This window comes from Corvus moneduloides, chromosome 7, assembly GCF_009650955.1.
Source record: "Corvus moneduloides isolate bCorMon1 chromosome 7, bCorMon1.pri, whole genome shotgun sequence".
Classification (NCBI taxonomy): domain Eukaryota; kingdom Metazoa; phylum Chordata; class Aves; order Passeriformes; family Corvidae; genus Corvus; species Corvus moneduloides.
This window is the reverse complement of record NC_045482.1, coordinates 4,628,685-4,647,515: the sequence shown is the minus strand read 5'-3', so window position 1 is coordinate 4,647,515 and position 18,831 is coordinate 4,628,685. Positions and strand designations below refer to the sequence as shown.

Sequence of the window (18,831 nt, the reverse complement as noted above, 5' to 3'; positions counted from 1 at the left end):
AACCATCATGACCCTCGCTTGTATTAGCGGATCGTGACACCTGTATGGAACACAAGGCTGTGCTGTGAAACCATGAACGGCTGCACCACCAACACCACCCTGGCCCTGCAGGCCCACCCTGCTGCCGCAGGACCCAGAGGCCAAAGGCCTGTCCCGAAACACTCAGGCAGCTGAGCCAGGAGGCAGGAGAGCTGGGAGCAGCTGCCTCAGCTCCTGAAGCCCAGCCAAGCCCAAGAGGCTGTTTTCCCCAGCGCAGCTTCAGCCACTGCCCCCTTCTCACTGTTATGAATGTATTGTGATGTTGGCTTTTCGCATGTTCCATAATGTTAGAAAAACTTTACCTAGGTTCTGTAATGTAATACATGATATAGGATGTCTATTGTTCATGTAGTCAATTTAGAAAAGATAGGCAGAGAAAATCTTCACATTCTTGGAGTATCTTATCAGAGAAGAAGACAACCAGAAACCAGAGAGAAGAATTTATGGAGGGAGCAGAGACATAATGGAGCCAAGGAGGAAGATAAGGCTGATGGGATGATACACAGAAACTCCAAAGAATTTATGAATCATGCATAATTGTGATGAATATGCAATAAGAGACGTACTTTTAAAGACGATCTTTTGGATGTAGAGGTGTGCCTTTGGCTCTCTGCCAAAGCACCTGGCCGTAATACCCTTTTTGCTATTATCTCCTAATTGTCCCTTTTATTAAACATTTTTTTAAACTTTACAAAAGTGAACCTTGTTTTTCACAATTGGTGGCCCATACGGGGAAAAAGACCCCGCCTCTGAGATCTCCCAGGGAACCCAGAGCTGGGAGGCACCCTCGCCCGCTTTTGGCAGCCTCGCTTTGTTTCCCAACATGGGTCTGAGGGTTTGCAGGTCAAACACCCGGAGGACGAGAGGAGATAATAAAGCAAAAAGAAAGGGAAGATAAAGGCTCTCTAAGATACCGTGATAGTTAGCCACATAAAAAATCTTGTGCACAAAGACTCGGAGAAAAGTGAGTATTTTTTTTCTCTTCTTCTTGGGGTGGGGAGCGGATACAGGGGATGAATATGTGTGTATGAGACGCGGGCTGGTTACCCCCAGACCTGCAAAGCGAGTGAGGAGCTTCTGAAGCTGCAGTTCTGCTCTTTCACGAGGGAAGCAGTCAGTAAAGAAGCAAAGCGAAAGATACAAGGAGTGAAAGAACCCCCAGTTTAACTGGGACTGGGTTTTAGGGGAGGGATTGGATCCCTTGAAGAAAGGGAGCCAAGAGTTTCCTAGTACAAACCATGAGGAAATGAGACAAAAAGTAAGAGGGCCCCTAAAGACTTGCCAGGTTGAGGATTGAATCCAAGAAATTTGGGTTTTAAGATGGCCAAATTGAGGATAGAATCCAAGAAATTTGGGCTTAATTCTGCCAAATTGAGAATTCAATCAAAGAAATTTGGGTTTTAAGACTGCTGAATTGAGAATTGAATCAAAGAAATTCGGGCTTAATTCTGCCAAGTTGAGGATTGAATCCAAGAAACCTGGAGCGTTGGGCCCACGGGTGGATATTAGCCAACAATTTGAAATTAAAAGGTACCTTAATCTTGTGTTGTTGTGACTGATAGTGCTTGAGAAAGAGATGTTGGAACAATAAAAAGGAGTGAGTGAGAATGAATGAAAATGTATGTAATAGAAATGTTAAACCCTGAAGTATAACTTTATTTTCTGGAAGGAGGCATATTGTATTAAGAGGAGGGAACTTCTGTGTTTTATGTGAGGAAAGGGGAAATGGAAGTTGGGGTCCGGATTGTTTAAAAAAAAAAAAAAAGTGGGAAACAAAAGCCTGGGAAGGGTAGATAAGATTCTGAGAAAATGGGACATAAAACCAGGAAGCAAGAATCAGGAAATAAAAAATGGAATAGAGGCATGCCAGCAGAGATACCTCAGGAAAGCCCTCTGGGAGTTATGTTAGCTAACTGGAATAGTAATCCAAGTAAAAGAAAAAAAGAGCAAAGTCAAAATGATACAGTTTTGTATGTTTGATTGGGCTGAGAAAGAAACAAGATCTGACCGTGTTTATTTGCCTAGATATGGCTCTTTTGAAGTTTGGATCTGTCAGGCTTTACAAGTATTCATAAATTCAAAAGAACCCTTTAACACAGAAGAAGGCATGTATGCTTCATGCTGGGTGGGAAACATAGAGCCTAAGGGGGTAAGAAGTTTTAAGTCGTCAGAGACCCCAGATGTTGCAGTGGGGTCTCCTGCAACATGCATCAGACAGTGAAGCCTGTGGACCGATTCTTGATAGAAGTTTCAGAGATCTTTATTTTCCAGCCACATGGCCAGGGGACTGCTGAAGAACTGAGCAATCACGGGACAACCAGGGTCCTCCCCCGGCAGGGGGACACAAAACAACCAATGGGGAACAGGATTGACCAGGGAATAGGGAAACCCTGTAGGCCATGCCTCTACTCCAGGGTCCCCTCTCCCAGGACCCCACGCCAGGGGGGAGGAAACCCAACACCCAGAAAAGGAGAAAAGGGGAAACAAGAAAGAGAAGGGCTGGGACCCCCTGGAAGCATTGCCCCCTCAATTCCCGCTTGCCCCCCCACCCCAGGCCCAGGCTCCTGTTGCGCCACTCACAGCTGCACCGCCAGTCTCGGGGCCCACAGTCCTGCTCATCCTGGCTCTTATGGCACCACCTGCAGCTCCACCACTTGTCCCAGCGGCAGCGGCTCTGCCGGTGGCCCCAGTGTTCCTGCCGCCCCCGTCAGCCCCCGCGGGTTCTGTGGCAGCCCAGCCCGCTGCTTTTGGGGTTCCCCCCACCCCTACCCCTACCCTGGCCCCGGTCCTGGCTCCAGCCCCAGTCCCGGCTCTGGCCCTGGTTCCGATGTCTGCAGCCGTTCCACCAACCTCTGCCCCCGCTGCGTTGTCTGCCACTGCTCTGCCAGTGGCCCCGGCGTTCCCGCCTCCCCCTCCAGCTCCCGCAGGTCCAGTAGCAGCCCAGCCTGCCGCTTTCAGTGTCCTGCCCGTCCCTAGCCCGGGTATCTGTTCCGCAGCAGCCCAGCCCGCCACTTTCAGTGTCCTGCCCATCCCTAGTCTGAGTATCTGTTCCGCGGCAGCCCAGCCCGCCGCTTTCGGTATCCTGCCCGTCCCTAGTCCGGGTATCTGTTCCATGGCAGCCCAGCCCACCGCTTTTGGGGTTCCCTCCTCCCTTGCCCCTTCCCCGGCCCCTGTGGCGGCCCTGATCCTGGCTCCGGCCCCGGTTCCAATGTCCGCGGCCATTTCACCAGCTCCTGCCCCCGCTGCGTTGTCTGCCGCGGCTCCACTGAACCCGGCTGCGCTGGGTCCACTGGTGGCACGGAGTCCTGCTGCCATGACTGCTGTGGGCCACGTGCAGAGAGTCCACGCTGGGGTCTGGTATCCGCCGGAAGAACTTGTCCCTTGGCGGTTCCGGTGGCAGTCCCTGCCTACGCCCCCCCACTCCTGGAGGAATCAGCTTTGGAGAGGACTCCTACCCCCTACCCCCACCCCCTCGCCTGTGTCACCGTTCCCCTGGCAACAACCACTTCTGCTGTTCCTCTTAGGGAGGAAGCAACATACCAAAGTACAAGGAGCTCAGTTACAGAACAGCCCTCTCCCGACCCCCCCCTCCCCAAAACAAGAAAGAAGTATCATAACAGAAAAAGGACACAAGAATTGGAATGGGGAGGTCCGTTTGTTCCCTTTAAGGGAAGTTCCAATGGGAGCTGGGGGAACAGGATTTGTAAACATCTCCCTCACTTCTGCAGAAGTTAGAAATTTTAGGAAGCGATCAAAGGACTATTGGACGATCCTATAGGTACAGCTGAACAATTAGATCAATTTTTAGGTCCAAACATTTTCACTTGGGAAGAGATGCAAGCCATAATGAAGATATTATTTTCTCAAGAAGAACGAGAAATGATTAGAGTTGTGGGTATGAGAATCTGGGAAAGAGAAAACCATCAGGGACCACCAGGGGACCAGAAGATGTCATTGACACCCCCTGCTTGGAATCACAATGAAGAGGCTGGGCAAAGGAATATGAATGATTATCGTAATTTAATAATCAAAGGAGTAAAAGAGGCAGCACCTAGAGGGCAGAATTTAAAAAGGGCTTTTGAAGGACAGCAGGGAAAGGAAGAGTCTCCAACTGAATGGTTAGGGAGACTTAGGAGAAATATGAAACAATTTTCTGGGATAGATCCCGAGACAGTAGCTGGGCAGGCTCTACTAAGAGTCAATTTTGTCACTCATGCTTGGCCAGATATTAGGAAGAAACTAGAAAAATTGGAAGACTGGCAAGAGAGATCATTAAATGATTTATTAAAAGAGGCTCAAAAAGTTTATGTCAGGAGAGATGTATAGTTTGCCAAAAAGTAAATAAAAAGGTGATGAGAAAAACAACTTCAAGAGGTCACGAGTTAGCTCTCCAACCATTTCAAAGCATCCAAGTGGACTTTACTGAAATTCCCCAAGTACAGAGGTGGAAATTCTTGTTAGTAATAACAGACCATCTTACCCATTAGGTGGAAGCTGTTCCCACTGTCAGAGTCACAGCCAATGTAGTATGTAAAATCCTCTTAGAACAAATTATTCCTGGGTATGGAATGACTAATAAGATAGACTCAGACAGAGGGACACACTTTACATCAAAAGTTCTGCATCAACTAACTCAAGCCTTGGGAATAAAATGGGAACTACATACCCCATGGCATCCACAGAATTCAGGATGGGCAGAGAGGATGAACCAAACTTTAAAGAGAACCTTAACTAAATTAATAATTGAAACTCAAATGTCGTGGGTAAAATGCCTACCTCTGGCTTTATTGAGGGTGCGGACACAACCCAGGTCAGACCTGGGAGTGTCACCTTGCGAAATGATGTTTGGGTTACCTTTTCTGACCACTCAACATGAAACTGCTACCTATGAAGTAGGGGAAATGAGTGTTAAAGGGTATGTCAGCGCAATTGCAAGGACCCTTGAAGATTAGCGGTTGAAAGGGATAATCTCTCAAACCACACATTTAGACTTTAAAATCCATAATATACATCCAGGGGAGTGGGTACAAAGTAAAAACATGGAAAAAGCAATCTTTAACTCCATAATGGGAAGGTCTTTTCCAGGTACTACTGACAACTGAGGCAGTGATCCGGACCAAGGAGCAAGGGTGGCTCCACGCCAGCAGAATCAAAGGACCTGTGGAAGAACCTAAGGAGTGGACTATAACATCTAAGCCTGGTGATACCAAGTTGACTCTTAAGCAGGAACTGTGTGGTAATGCACTGGGAAGACCCAAATGATCCAAGGGATGCACCAAGAATCACACCTGATTGGGAAATAAGGCCAAGCTTATATCAGTGGTTTCAAGTGTTGCCTGGACAGGTCCTGAGACACCTCCAATACCCCCCTTGGGGAGGAATACTTCCACTCCAAACGGGAGGATCAGGACTATTTCGGTCAGAGAGTCCTCATATTCTGGCCTTAGCCTGTGACTTATTTAAAAAAGAGGAGGAATTGTCACTTTTAACAGTGTCATACCATATACCCTGTCTGATTCATCCCAGTACTGGACATGCTAGCTGGGTTAAATGTAAAGGTCTAGACTGTAAAAAATATTGGTATTGTAGTTCACTAAAATGACACTCTCATTGCATGAAGTGTCGAATGCCAGATCTATTCCCCATCCAGGTAGAGCAAAAACAGCTGAAATAGTAACCCTGCTTTGTGGATGGGAATTACTAGTGCCTGTTGAATGGGAGATACCTGAGGAACAGTGGGAAGCTACAATTAAGAAGGGTCAAAAGCAACTTGCTTAGAAATTAGCAAAGAGGAAGTGACGAGGAAATAGAGGGCAAGACCGAATTGACCACTGTATTTGCCACCAAGAAGATCATATACCCCTGCTGTGGGTAGCAACCCCATAGGCATGGAAGGTGGAGGTATAAGCCATATCGGACTTCTGTTATTCCTTTATCTGTCACTCCTCTTTTGTCTCTTCCCTCTGGGGATACCGACAAAGCCATACCATAGGTATTACCAAAAGCTGTATATGGAAAACCACCGAGGTTCCATTTTCATTGCGCATACCCATGTCAACAGTCACTGTTATAACCCATCCAAATTAGGAAACTGTATGCAAAATGGAAAAAAATACTTGATTGTAGAAAACTTAGGAACAAGTGGTAGCAGGTTGGGAAGTAAATGTCCAAAAGGGGAAAGATGGATTTGTTTCACATATATTGTTGGGAGTAAAGTCTCAGGCTTAGTAAAAGAACAACTGGTAAACAAGAAGGCAAATCTAGCACTGCAATCTAATTCTGTATCGACCCCAAGTCAAGACATGTATGTGAAACTCAAACGACAATTAGAAAATGAAAAGGATATCTCAAATTTGGAGAAAACCTGTTTGTGGAATTAGGGGAAAGGATAGGTAAGGAGCTTAATGTAACCAACTGTTGGGTCTGTGGAGGGCCTCTGATGACAGAGGAATGGCCATGGAAAGGCAATAGCTTAGGCCCAGTAGAACTCCTTAAGTGAAATCGGACAAAGATAAGGGGAGAAAACAGACCAGAAGGGTGGGTACTGAGTTCAACAGTGATAGGAGAGGAGTGTCTCTGGTGTACCGGGAACAATTTCCTCAACGAAGTAGGAAATACTCCCTGTAAGAGTTATACAGTCAGTAATGGAACTTTTGCATGGTGAGTTCCTGAGAAACCAGCTCTGTATTGGACTCGGAGAAAAACAAAGGAAGAGAATTGTAAGTACAGTAATAAGATCAAACTCTTTCAATGCAATGATACAAACAAAAATCCTTGTTTTGGGATCCCAGATATATAAAAATTTTGGGAAAATATAAATCAACAAAAATTTGATTACTGGAAGGCACCAGACGGTCTAATTTGGATATGTGGAAAAGGGCATATGCAAAGCTCCCCTCTTGGTGGAAAGGGAGTTGTACCCTGGGAATCATACACCCAGGATTCTTTCTTTTACCAGAGCCAGACGGAGATCAAGTAGGAATACCAGTGTATGAGGATTTAAAAAGAAATAAAAGAGAATTGATTGGAGGATCTCAAAAATGGAGAGATGAGGAATGGCCCGCTGAGCGCATAATTGAAACGTATGGGCCAGCCACCTGGGCACAAGATGGGAGTTGTGGGTATCGAACCCCAATTTACATGCTGAATCGGATTATAAGACTCCAAGCAGTTGTAGAAATAATAACGAACCAAACTGGTCAGGCATTGGAATTACTAGCTAGCCAACAAAGCCAAACAAGAGCTGCGGTGTATCAAAATAGGTTGCCTTTAGATTATCTATTGGCTGAAGAAGGAGGTGTTTGTGGAAAATTTAATACATCAGATTGTTGTTTGAAGATAGATGACCATAGGGATGCCATCCTAGATATAGCCAAAAATATCAGAAAAATAGCCCATGTACTGGTCCAAAAGTGGGAATCCGCACTAAAACTTAGCTGGTGGGATAATGTATTGGGAATAGAATGGTGGAAGAAGGTAGGTTTTTTCCTTTTATGTGCCACTGTGGGCTTGATATTTCTCCCTTGCCTGATCCCATTTTATTCGATTAATATCTACCATAGTCCAAGGCATGCAAATAGTACCAATGCCTGTGGAACCAAAATTGGCTACATCTGGAACGGCACAAAAATCATGATGCTGAAGATGCAAAATGATCTCAAAGACCCCTTCAAAGAAGCAAGATTGATTTGGGAGAAAAATGAGCAAATAATAAAGGCTAGAAAACAAGGGATACTGCTCAAGCCAAATGATCTGTAAAAAAAAGAAAAAAAGATATTGTTATGAATGTATTGTGATGTTGGCTTTTCGCATGTTCCATAATGTTAGAAAAACTTTACCTAGGTTCTGTAATGTAATACATGATATAGGATGTCTATTGTTCATGTAGTCAATTTAGAAAAGATAGGCAGAGAAAATCTTCACATTCTTGGAGTATCTTATCAGAGAAGAAGACAACCAGAAACCAGAGAGAAGAATTTATGGAGGGAGCAGAGACATAATGGAGCCAAGGAGGAAGATAAGGCTGATGGGATGATACACAGAAACTCCAAAGAATTTATGAATCATGCATAATTGTGATGAATATGCAATAAGAGACGTACTTTTAAAGACGATCTCTCGGATGTAGAGGTGTGCCTTTGGCTCTCTGCCAAAGCACCTGGCCGTAATACCCTTTTTGCTATTATCTCCTAATTGTCCCTTTTATTAAATGTTTTTTTAAATTTTACAAAAGTGAACTCGTTTTTCACATCACCATTGAGGGATCCTTGCTGAGCACCATGAGGCTTCTGAGTGCCAGGTGACATCTCTCCCTGCACTCGCTCTGCAGGTACCTTGACATCATCTCCAGAATGCTGTCACCGCAGTCACTCAGGTCCAGGCACTCGAGGACCTGAAAGGCACAGGGCAGTGACAGGAGCCTGGAAGCGCCCAGGGCTGGGCCCAGACAGCAGCGCAGGGCGCGGGCACCGTCCCAGGCAGCTGCGGCTACGGGAGGGCAGAGAGCTGGGAGGCAGCTCAGCGAGGCAGCGCTGGCCATCAGGCTCACCTCCACAAGGAATGCCGTGGCAGGCAGATCCCAGTGTCGCTCCTCCCTGCTGAGCAGCCTGAGCAGGTGGAGTGCAATCCCAGAACACAGGGGGAGGGAGACCCGGTGCATCTCTCTGGCAGAGGGAAAAAGGCACCAAGACCCTCAGGTAGGGGAGCAAACATCTCCCAGGACAGACTCACAGAGGTCTGGTCTTTCCCCAGCATCCCTGGAGGGGATGTGGGTGCTCTGGGAGGTGGCTGCTCCTGGGCACCCTTCTCTCCCAGCCTTTTCCTGTGACCTTGGCTGTCCCTCAGTGACAAGGCCCTCTGGCCCATGACCACTGACTGTGTGGGGCACCTCGGACACAGGGCACAAATGCCAGGGGCAGTTCAGGAGAAGGGAGTCTCACCTAGCCAGCAGACCCACTGCATAGTGCTGGGTGTCAGTACACAGCAGCATGTCCCAGACACGCTTGGGCTCCATTGCCACCAGCTCTCTGTTATACCACAGAGCAGAGCCTTCACGGCCTGCACTGCAAACCTATGTGCAGACCAAAGCCCAGGTCACATTGGGAGCACTGCTGCTGGTCACAAGGGCATGGGAAGGAGAGAAGGACTGGGACCTGTTGGAGTTGGTGGGAAGGCGATGCTCCTCCTGGTATGCTCTCCAGAAGTTAACAACTTCCTCTGGCATCTGCTGGGTGGTGATGACAATTTGGAACAGCAGAGCCACAAAGAGGTGGGCTGAATAAAGGATCGTCGCCTCGTGGCATCGAGGCACCTGGACAATCACCCAGAGCACCAGAGTTGCCTGCAGAAGAAGCAGACCAAGAATGCTCGCAGTGCCAAGCTGTCCATGTGGCAGGGCCTGAAGGGAGACGCAGGAGGACCACTGGGCCTGGTGCCCCCTGAGCCTTCCCCTAGCCCAGGATTCAGCCCAGAGCCTGAGGCAAAGAGGATGGAGTGCTGCTGGAGAGGCAACCTGGGGGTGAGCAAAGGCCAGTTCCAGAAACTCACAGCCAGGGCAAAAATGTCCTTGTTGTCCCAATCAGAGGTGCACATGCTGTACAGTGGCCAGTGCTCCATCACACAGAGCAGTGTCGGCAGCACCTTCTCCACTGTTGGTCCCGATGAGCCAATGGTTCTCCACATCATTGCAGCAGCTCTGTGGGATCAGAGCTCAGTGTCAGGGGCGTCTCAGTCACAGTCCCATGCCCTGTGCAGCTGTGGGGGCCCAGGTGACAGAGCCCCGGTGCCCTGAGGGGCCGGGAGGGAGCATGGCAGCAGGCTCAGGGGCTGACATGCCAGGGCTGGGAAATGGGAGGAGACAGAGGGCCCTGGAACTCTGCGTTTGTCAGGCACCTGGGACAGGCTCCACAGGGTGATTGGGCTGGTGAGCCCTGGGCCGTCTGGGCAGGTGGGCCCCATACCTGTCACATGATGGGGCCACACGCAGCAGAGTCATCACCACATCAGTGGGGTAGGCCTCGGTCAGATCCAGCAGGGTCCTGGACAGATTGTACTCAGGATTGTACTCATTGGACAGGAGCCACTGGTGGATGTACCTCACCATGGCAGGCACCTGGAGAAGGCACAGGGAGAGTTGCAAAGCTGCCAGAGGGAGTAATGTCCCCAACTTCCCAGGGAAGTGCTTCCCTTCCCAGCACACTGTGATGGCCTCAAAGGCTTAAAGTGACCAGCAGGCGTGGCTTGGGTGGCCAAGTGACTCCTGGGGGGCTTGAGCCCTGGCCACAGGCTACTTACTTTCTCTGGACTGGAAATGCCCTCCTCCACAAGCATATCCAGCAGGGCAGCACTGGTCTTGGTTTTGAAGATGTGGGAGTATGCTCTGACCCCAGTGCCCATGATGCTGGTCTCTTCCTCCCGAATTCTCTTGATGAATTTGGAAACCATCTGTAGGAAAAGGGCAAGAGGAGAAGGATGTTCCATGGGGTGCTCCAAGCACAGTGCTCGGCTGAGCAGCGACATCAGGCCCAGCCCAGGTGGGGATGGCTGCAGGTACCTGCGCTGTTCTGCGGAAGCGGCCACGGGTGGGGTCCTGCTCTTGTGTCCGGTCCACAGCTGCATCTGGCAAAGAGCGAGCATAGCCAGAGCTGAGGGCTGCGGGAGAGGACGGCGAACGCCTCTCCAGTCCAGCCCTGCGCTCCCCAGGCAGGGACAGCCCTGGCATAGCCAGGGGGTCTGGCTGCTGCGGAGGGGTCTGGCCTGGCCCCTTTTCTGTCCTGTCCATGGGCATGTCCCCAGCAGGTGGGATTGTACGGCGCCAAGCTGGCTGCCACCATCAGCCCTGTGGCCCAGCTCTGTCACTCGCCCTCCTGCAGTGGCTGGAACTGCTCCAGCTCTTCGGGCGGTTGTGCTGGGGCAGCTCCAAGGCCTTTCATTTTTTTCCCCCTGAACTCTTTGAACAGGCCAAGGAATCTGCCCGCCATCCCATAGTCTGGCCTCGAGGGCACCTTCAAGAGAGATGCCTCAGGAAAGGTCTTAGTTAACAAGTCGTGCAGTTGTGCCTTGAAGGCCCCTGTAACAGAGAAACCTCAGGAAGGCTACAGGTCAGCAAGTCCTGCAGTCTGGTCTCAGGGGGCTCCTGCCACAAAGACAGGAGACTCCTCGTCAAGGATTGTTGTCACCAAGTGCCACGGTCTGCCCTCGAGGGCACCGGTTGCAGGGATGGGATGTGCCTCGGAAAAGCTCTGGGCCACCAAGTCTGATGGCCTGCCCTTGAGGGCACCTGCAGAAATAACGCCTCGGAAAAGCTATGACTCCTGTCCCCTTGGAGCCTCCTGCCACCCACTCCCTCAACATCCCCCTTGTGCCTTCCCACTGCCTTGTCCCATCAGGGACTCTGCAGCACCTCATCCCTTCACGGCCTCCCACTGCCCCGGCCCTTCAGGCTCTCCCCCACCCCGGCCAAGCCGCCCGGCAGCAGCACAGCCCCAATGGAGCTCCAGAGGAGCTGGACAGAGAGGCACCTCGGAGCCCTCAGCAATGCCGCCAGCAACACACGGGCAGGACACAGATGGTGGCTCCGACCTGGGACAGGGCTTGTGGCCATCTCCCGGCACCAGTCCCGCAGGGATCCCCGCAGCTCCGGCCCCTGCCCACCCACTCTGTCGGCACCGTTAAGGCTTCAGCACAACCACCAAAGGCCAAGGGGCTTCTGGCCATTTCCCCTTCCACCCTGCACACCCAAGCAACTTGCTAAATGCAAGCACCCTTTCTCCCCTCTTCCCTTGTGCCCTGCAGACACTGGGCACCAAAAGAAAGCTCCTGGGACGCTGCGTATTATAACACATTCTATATTTACATGCTAAAGGAAAAATAGAAAAGCGAAGAGAAGAGAAAAGAACAATCTTAAAGAAAAGTCCCCGCTGGCTCAGCTGGCCCCAGCAGACAGAACCTCCCAGATCAGCTCTCGGCAGATCTCCAGCAGCGGAGCCAGCCAAGAGCCGACCGACGAGGCCTTGTCTTCCATGCCCAGCTGAGTCGGTATTGCAGCCTCCGGAAGACGGAAAATCGAGCTCTCTCTGCTGCCTGGAGGATGTAGAATGTTTGACATGCCAGGTTTGAGACCTCAGGGCTGACGTCTTCTGCCATGTCTTCAAGGGCTGCAAGAGAGAGGAACAGAGCCATGCTCAGATTCCAGATCCACAGGGAGCCGAGGAGACCCCCCCTGCCAGGGCCATCTCAGCCCGCTCTTGCCATGGCCAGGAGGGAGCAGGGACAAACGGGATCAGCCTGAAGTTGCTGGCCACAAATGCCCCACGTGCCCCTGAAAAATCTCTGGGCTCTGCCCAAGGCACCCCTCGCCCACACAGGGAGCAGAGCCCTCCGCAGCCGGGGCAGGGATTGCAGCTCCCCCCGCCAGCCCCTGCTGACAGCCCGCGGTCCTCATTCACCTTTGTAGATCAGCTCGAGCTCTTCCTGCTGCCCCCTCAAGCGCCGCCCGGCGATCCCTGGGAACACAGAGCCTGTCACGGCCCCAGCGGCACAGCTCCCTCCCAGCAGCGCTGCCAGCCCCGTGGCTCTCCTCCCCCCGGCAGGGCTCAGCCCGGGTCCTTGCCGCATCCTGACGCCCGAGGGCAGGCGGGGCTCCACGGCCCCGGGCCCGGATCCCGCTGCCGGGGCAGCAGCCGGGGCCGGGGCCGAGCTGCGGTGGGGCAGGGAGGGGCCCCGGCCTCGTGGCTCACCAATGAACCTGACGGCCGCCTCTCGCAGGGGCTCCTGTGGGCTGTACAGGTACGGCAGGGCCCGGCGCAAGTGCTCGGCCGCTTGGCTCCTGTCCTCTGCCAGCTGCAGAGAGCGCCAGGAGGGAAGGGTTGGCGCGGGCTCAGCCCCTTGGCCGGGCGCTCCCTTCGCCCGGCCCTGGCCTCCCCCTCCCGCACAGCCCCAAGGCCCGGCCAGCAGCCGCTGTCACCGGGCTCTGGAGAGGGTGGAGGGCCGGGTGCTGCCCGGGGAGCTGCGGTGCCGCCCCGCCCCACAGCCCAGCTGGCTGGCGCTCCATCGGCGCCCGGCTCGGCGCCAGAGGAGCATGGAGAAGAGCCCGCGTGGCCCCTGGCTGCAGCACTGGACAGGGGCACAGGTGCCAGCTCCACACACTGGGAAGCAGGGTCAGGGGGCTTCTCCAGGCTGCAGCTTGGGCTTCCAGGCCATCCTTACCAGCCACTCGCCAAACATCCACAGCTTCTTGTTCTTAACCAGATTTTCGAGATCGCTGCTCTTCAGGAACTTGGCCACACTAAGCAGCGTTTCCCGGGAGGCCTGGAGAGCAGCAGAGCTTGAGAAATGGCACCACAGCCCAGGGCACAGGACCTGTGTCCCTGTGCCAAGGCCAGGAGGAGGCTGCAGCCTGCGAGACACCAAGGCAGGAGGCAGCCGAGCCCCCTCACAGGGCGACTCCAGCAGCCCACGCGTCCTCACCCATGCCACGCGCCGATTCTTATCATGGCAGTGGAAAAAGAGTGGGAGCAGGCTCTGGCTCACAATCCTCCTCAGGACCTTTTTTTCCTTTTCCATTAGAAAAGTCACCAATTCTCGGAAGAGCAATATGGAGAGTAGCTGCACCTGGCTATCATCCTGTATGAAAAGACAAAAAAAGACATCAGCATCAGCTGCTTGGGGCTCACCTGGGCGCAGGCCTGAAAATCCACAGGGCACAAATCTCCGGGTAGCAGCCAGTGGCAGTGGCTGGGGGCACAGAGCCTTACATTGTCAAGGAGTGGTAGGAGCACCTCAGCCAGCTGCAGGGCGATGGGGCTGGATATCAGCATGTTCTTGTCCAAGATTAAAGAGCTGAGTACCATGACCGTCATCAAAGCTATGTTTCCGTCTGTGTCCCACAGGAGCTCCATGAGCCTTTTAGTCAGTCTCGACATCCTTTTGGTCTGTGCGGAACACAAGGCTGTGAACCCCTACCCTGCAGGTGCAGGGCCCAGAGGCCAAGCCCTGTCCTGAAGCACTCGGGCAGCTGAACCGGGAGGCAGGAGAGCTGGAAGCAGCTGCCTCAGTGCCCAAAGCCCAGGCAAGCCCAAGGGACTGCATTCTCCAGCCCCACGCTGCCAGCGCAGCTTCAGCTGCTGCCCCCTTCTCACCATCGAGGGATAATCAACGAGCTCGAGGAGGCCTCTGAGTGCCAGGCGATGCCTCTCCCTGCACTCACTCCGCAGGTGCCTTGACAAGATTTTCAGGACTCTGTTAGCACCTCTTTTACTCAAGTCCAGGCACTCGAGGACCTGAAAGGCACAGGGCAGTGACAGGAGCCCGGAAGCGCCCAGGGCTGGGCCCAGACAGCAGCGCAGGGCGCGGGCACCATCCCAGGCAGCTGCGGCTACGGGAGGGCAGAGAGCTGGGAGGCAGCTCAGCGAGGCAGTGCTGGCCATCAGGCTCACCTCCACAAGGAATGCTGTGGCAGGCAGATCCCAGCGTGGCTTCTCCCTGCTGAGCAGCCTGAGCAGGTGGAGTGCGATCCGGGAACACATGGGTATGGAGACACAGGACATTTCCCTGGCAAGAGGAAAAAGGAACCAAGGCCATGAGCCAGGGGGGGCAAACCTCTCCTGGGACAGACTCACACAGGTCTGGTCTTTCCCTACCAGCCTGCAAGGGGACCTGGGCCCTTTGGCAGGTGTCTGCTCCTGGGCACCCTGCTCTCCCGGCCTTTTGCAGTCTGTTCAGCCGTCCCCCAGTGACGAGGCCCTCTGGCCCACGACCACGGGGACTTTGTGGGGCACCCGGGGCACAGGGCACAAATGTCGAGGCCAGTGGGGAGAAGGGGATCTCACCTGGCCAGCAGACCCATGGCGTTATGCTGGGTGTCAGCGCAAAGCAGCATGTCCCAGCCACACTTGTTTTCCATGGCCACCACCACATCCTCATAGTCCAGTTGGCAGAGCAGGGCCTTCAGGGTCTGCACTGCAAACCTGTGTGCAGAGCAAAGCCCAGGTCAGGCTGAGAGCACTGGCTCCTGCCCTGGGGACATGGGAGGGACAGGAGGACTGGCATGGAGCACCTGTTGGGGTCGGTGGCAAGGCCGTGTTGCTCCTGGCATACTCTCCACAAGTTATTGATCTCCTCTGGCATCTCCACTGTGCTGAAGAACACTTGGAAGAGCAGATTCACAAAGAGGCGGGGCAAATACACTGTCACTACATGTGGGACACAGGGCACCTGGAGGATCTTCCACATCACCACAGTTGCCTGCAAAGGACAAACCACCTCAAGACAGCACTCAGTGTCAAGGTGTCCATGTGGCAGGTCCAGAGCATGGAAGGGGAGGCCAGGGGAGACGCAGGGGGAGCACAGGGCCTGGTGTCCCTGAACCTGCCCCTAGCCCAGGTTTCAGCCCAGCACCTGAGGCAGGGAGATGCAGTGGGGGAAGGAGGATGGGGAGCTGCTGGAGCGGAAACCTAGGGGCAAGCAAAGGCCAGTTCCAGAAACTCACAGCCAGGGCAAAGACATCTGTGGCATCCCCATCGGAGGTGCGCGTGCTGTGCTCTGGCCAGCTCCCCAGCACATCGAGGAGTAGCAGCATGACTGTCTTTGCAGTCCTGAATGAGCACATGAGTGTCTTCCACATGGTCATAGCAGCTCTGTGGGGTCAGAGCTCTGTCTCAGGGGAGATCTTGGCCACAGCACCATGGCCTGGGCAGCAGCGGGGACCTGAGCTCGCTGTCAGCCTTGCCTCTGCGCACTGCTCCTCACCAGCAGCACACAGGCAGCCCACCCCTGTGGGAACTGGCCCCTGAGGGGCAGAGAGGGAGCATGGCAGCAGGCTCAGGGGCTGACATGCCAGGGCTGGGAAATGGGAGGAGACAGAGGGCCCTGGAACTCTGCGTTTGTCAGGCACCTGGGACAGGCTCCACAGGGTGATTGGGCTGGTGAGCCCTGGGCCGTCTGGGCAGGTGGGCCCCATACCTGTCACATGATGGGGCCACACGCAGCAGAGTCATCACCACATCAGTGGGGTAGGCCTCGGTCAGATCCAGCAGGGTCCTGGACAGATTGTACTCAGGATTGTACTCATTGGACAGGAGCCACTGGTGGATGTACCTCACCATGGCAGGCACCTGGAGAAGGCACAGGGAGAGTTGCAAAGCTGCCAGAGGGAGTAATGTCCCCAACTTCCCAGGGAAGTGCTTCCCTTCCCAGCACACTGTGATGGCCTCAAAGGCTTAAAGTGACCAGCAGGCGTGGCTTGGGTGGCCAAGTGACTCCTGGGGGGCTTGAGCCCTGGCCACAGGCTACTTACTTTCTCTGGACTGGAAATGCCCTCCTCCACAAGCATATCCAGCAGGGCAGCACTGGTCTTGGTTTTGAAGATGTGGGAGTATGCTCTGACCCCAGTGCCCATGATGCTGGTCTCTTCCTCCCGAATTCTCTTGATGAATTTGGAAACCATCTGTAGGAAAAGGGCAAGAGGAGAGGGATGTTCCAAGGGGTGCTGTCAGTGCGGTGCTCGGCTGAGCAGCGACATCAGGCCCAGCCCAGGTGGGGATGGCTGCAGGTACCTGCGCTGTTCTGCGGAAGCGGCCACGGGTGGGGTCCTGCTCTTGTGTCCGGTCCACAGCTGCATCTGGCAAAGAGCGAGCATAGCCAGAGCTGAGGGCTGCGGGAGAGGCTGGAGAACGCAGTCCAGCCCTGCGCTCCCCAGGCAGGGTCAGCCCCGGGATAGCCAGGGGATGGAGCACGACTGCTGTGGGGGGGTCTGGCCTGGCTCCTCTCCTGTCCTGTCCATGGGCGTTTTCCCAGGAGATGGGATGAGATGGGATGGGATGGGATGGGATGGGATGGGATGGGATGGGGCGGGGCGGGGCGGGGCCAAGCCGTCTGCTGGAACAACCCTGTGGCCCAGCTCTGTCACTCACCCTCCTGCAGCGGCTGGGCCTGCTCCACCTCTGCAGGCTGCTGTTCTGGGACAGCTCCAGGGCCTTCTTCCTCCTCATTCACCCAGGCCAGCTTGGGCATGGTCGGGGGTCTCTGCTCCATGTCTCTGACTGGATTTGTGGGTACTTGCAGGAGAGATGCCTCAGAAAGCTCTGGGTCAGCAAGTTATGCAGTTGTGCCTTGAAGCCCCCGGTGACAGAGAAACCTCAGGAAGGCTACAGGTCAGCAAGTCCTGCAGTCCGGTCTCAGAGGGCTCCTGCCACAAAGACAGGAGACTCCTCGTCAAGGATTGTTGTCACCAAGTGCCACGGTCTGCCCTCGAGGGCACCTACGGAAGAGAAGCCTCGGGAAGGCCACAGGTCACCAAGTCCTGTGGTCTGGCGTCGAGGTCACCTGCAACAGTAACACCTTGGAAAAGCTACGGGTCAGCAAAGAACAAGTGCGCTGTGCAGGGGCTCCTCACGACACCGCTCTTTCCTGTCCTGTCCCGTCGCGTGCTCCGAGCACTGTGGCGTGGCCGCGTTGCCACAGCCCCTATGTCAGCACGTGTCACAAAGGGCCCTGGGACACCCTGTCCCGTTCCATCCCATGGTGACCATGCTGCACCATGTCACAAAGGGCCCTTGCACACACTGCCACCTGCCCTGGGGCTGCCCCCAGCCCACCCCAAGTGGCCCAGGTTGGAAGGAATCCCTTGCCCCAAGTGTCTAAGGCAGCCCGACAGGGACTTTAGCATTGGCTCCAGCCATAAGCAAACGCTCCCCTGCTCTGTGGGCTCAGGGCAGCACCCGGAGCCCCCCCAGCCGCCAACACAGCTGTGGCAAGAAGGGCGCAAGGTCTTCCACAGAAGCTGGCATGGCTTCCTTGGGACACGTCCCAGCTGGTGGCCATCCTAAAGCCGGGGCTGTGACACAGACAGGGAACGTGTGGGTCGGGGCGCGAATGCTGCTCTGACCCCAGGGCCCCGGGGAGCACTGAAATCAGCAGGTGTGGCAGAGTCCCCTCCGAAGCAGACCTGCCACCCCCTGAGCCCCGGCAGCGCTGGTGCCCGTCTCCTGCCCCAGAGACCTGTGCCCCCGGGGGGCTTCTGTGCCAGAGGGCAGCCAAAGCCAAGATGCACTGGGGGCTGTGCTCCTTCCTACAGGGGGCTGTTGGCAGGAGCACCTGGAGCAACTGGGGGCAACACTTGGCATCTGACACGAGATGTTGCTCCTTCCTGGAATGAATTTTATCATGGAAGGGATTAGCAGTAGCACCAGAACAGCATCAGCTGCTGAGTTTCGCAGGACAAAGAGATTCTACTGAGACACTGTGAAGTTTCCTTGTACTTTTCTGTCTTTCTTGCATTCTGGAAATAAAAGAATCGGCTCAGCCTCTGATATTCAACATTCCAGTTGCTGTGTGTCTGGCTGTGGCAGCTCACGTCCAAACACAACTGCGTCCCTGCTGAGCAGGGCAATGGGTGGCTTAAAACAGGGAGGTTCCCCAGGGAACATCCAAGGAGACACCTGAGGAAGCGCAGAGGATAGGGATAGCTCTGGGAGGAGAAGCTGTTCTGTGTCTCTGATGATGGTGCCAGCACCCTGAAGGAGCAGCCAAGACAGGCCCTGGAAGCAGGCATGTCCTGCCCTTTTCTGCTGTCACATGGACATGGAACACACTTGTTGCCACAGGTCCAGCAGACGTGATGCAGGAACAATGGAGGGCCATGCATTGGTAGGGAATGGCCTCCAGCAAGAGCAAAGCAGGATCCTCTAGCAGCAAAGCCTGAGCTTGTGAACCGGGCCATCTCCTCTACACACAACAAAGTGCTTCCCTCCAGCCTTGAACCTCAGCCACAGGAGTCCCTACTTTTACTCAGCA

At 54.0% G+C, this 18,831-nt stretch overlaps 2 protein-coding genes across 2 annotated transcripts; both read right to left on the bottom strand.

The window, feature by feature from the left end:
- Positions 1-9,913: 9,913 nt before the first annotated feature.
- LOC116446548 lies at positions 9,914-10,825 on the bottom strand. Its single transcript, XM_032114573.1, has 3 exons — positions 10,592-10,825; positions 10,333-10,482; positions 9,914-10,150 (listed from the first exon to the last, which is right to left on the bottom strand). Exons 1-3 carry the CDS (start codon positions 10,823-10,825, stop codon positions 9,923-9,925), a joined length of 612 nt encoding a protein of 203 aa, XP_031970464.1. The 3' UTR covers positions 9,914-9,922.
- Positions 10,826-11,869: 1,044 nt separating this feature from the next.
- Positions 11,870-18,085, bottom strand: LOC116446930. The gene is made up of 15 exons (XM_032115414.1): positions 16,950-18,085; positions 16,593-16,657; positions 16,334-16,483; positions 16,000-16,151; positions 15,527-15,674; positions 15,095-15,282; positions 14,868-15,005; positions 14,475-14,589; positions 14,178-14,318; positions 13,794-13,970; positions 13,507-13,662; positions 13,246-13,347; positions 12,777-12,879; positions 12,486-12,542; positions 11,870-12,194 (listed from the first exon to the last, which is right to left on the bottom strand). The coding sequence occupies exons 1-15, from the start codon at positions 17,068-17,070 to the stop codon at positions 11,995-11,997; spliced, it is 2,013 nt and encodes a 670-aa protein (XP_031971305.1). The 5' UTR covers positions 17,071-18,085; the 3' UTR covers positions 11,870-11,994.
- Between the last annotated feature and the right edge of the window lie 746 nt (positions 18,086-18,831).

What these genes read in the sequence shown, in the direction of transcription:
- LOC116446548 (XM_032114573.1), bottom strand. Translation starts at nt 10,825, where the DNA reads ATGCCCATGGACAGGACAGAAAAGGGGCCAGGCCAGACCCCTCCGCAG. An exon ending in GCTTCCGCAGAACAGCGCAG is followed by an intron (nt 10,483 to 10,591) that starts GTACCTGCAGCC and finishes CTTTTCCTACAG; the next exon opens with ATGGTTTCCAAATTCATCAA. An exon ending in GCATTTCCAGTCCAGAGAAA is followed by an intron (nt 10,151 to 10,332) that starts GTAAGTAGCCTG and finishes TGCCTTCTCCAG; the next exon opens with GTGCCTGCCATGGTGAGGTA.
- LOC116446930 (XM_032115414.1), bottom strand. Translation starts at nt 17,070, where the DNA reads ATGGAGCAGAGACCCCCGACCATGCCCAAGCTGGCCTGGGTGAATGAG. An exon ending in GCTTCCGCAGAACAGCGCAG is followed by an intron (nt 16,484 to 16,592) that starts GTACCTGCAGCC and finishes CTTTTCCTACAG; the next exon opens with ATGGTTTCCAAATTCATCAA. An exon ending in CCACAGCATTCCTTGTGGAG is followed by an intron (nt 14,319 to 14,474) that starts GTGAGCCTGATG and finishes TGTGCCTTTCAG; the next exon opens with GTCCTCGAGTGCCTGGACTT.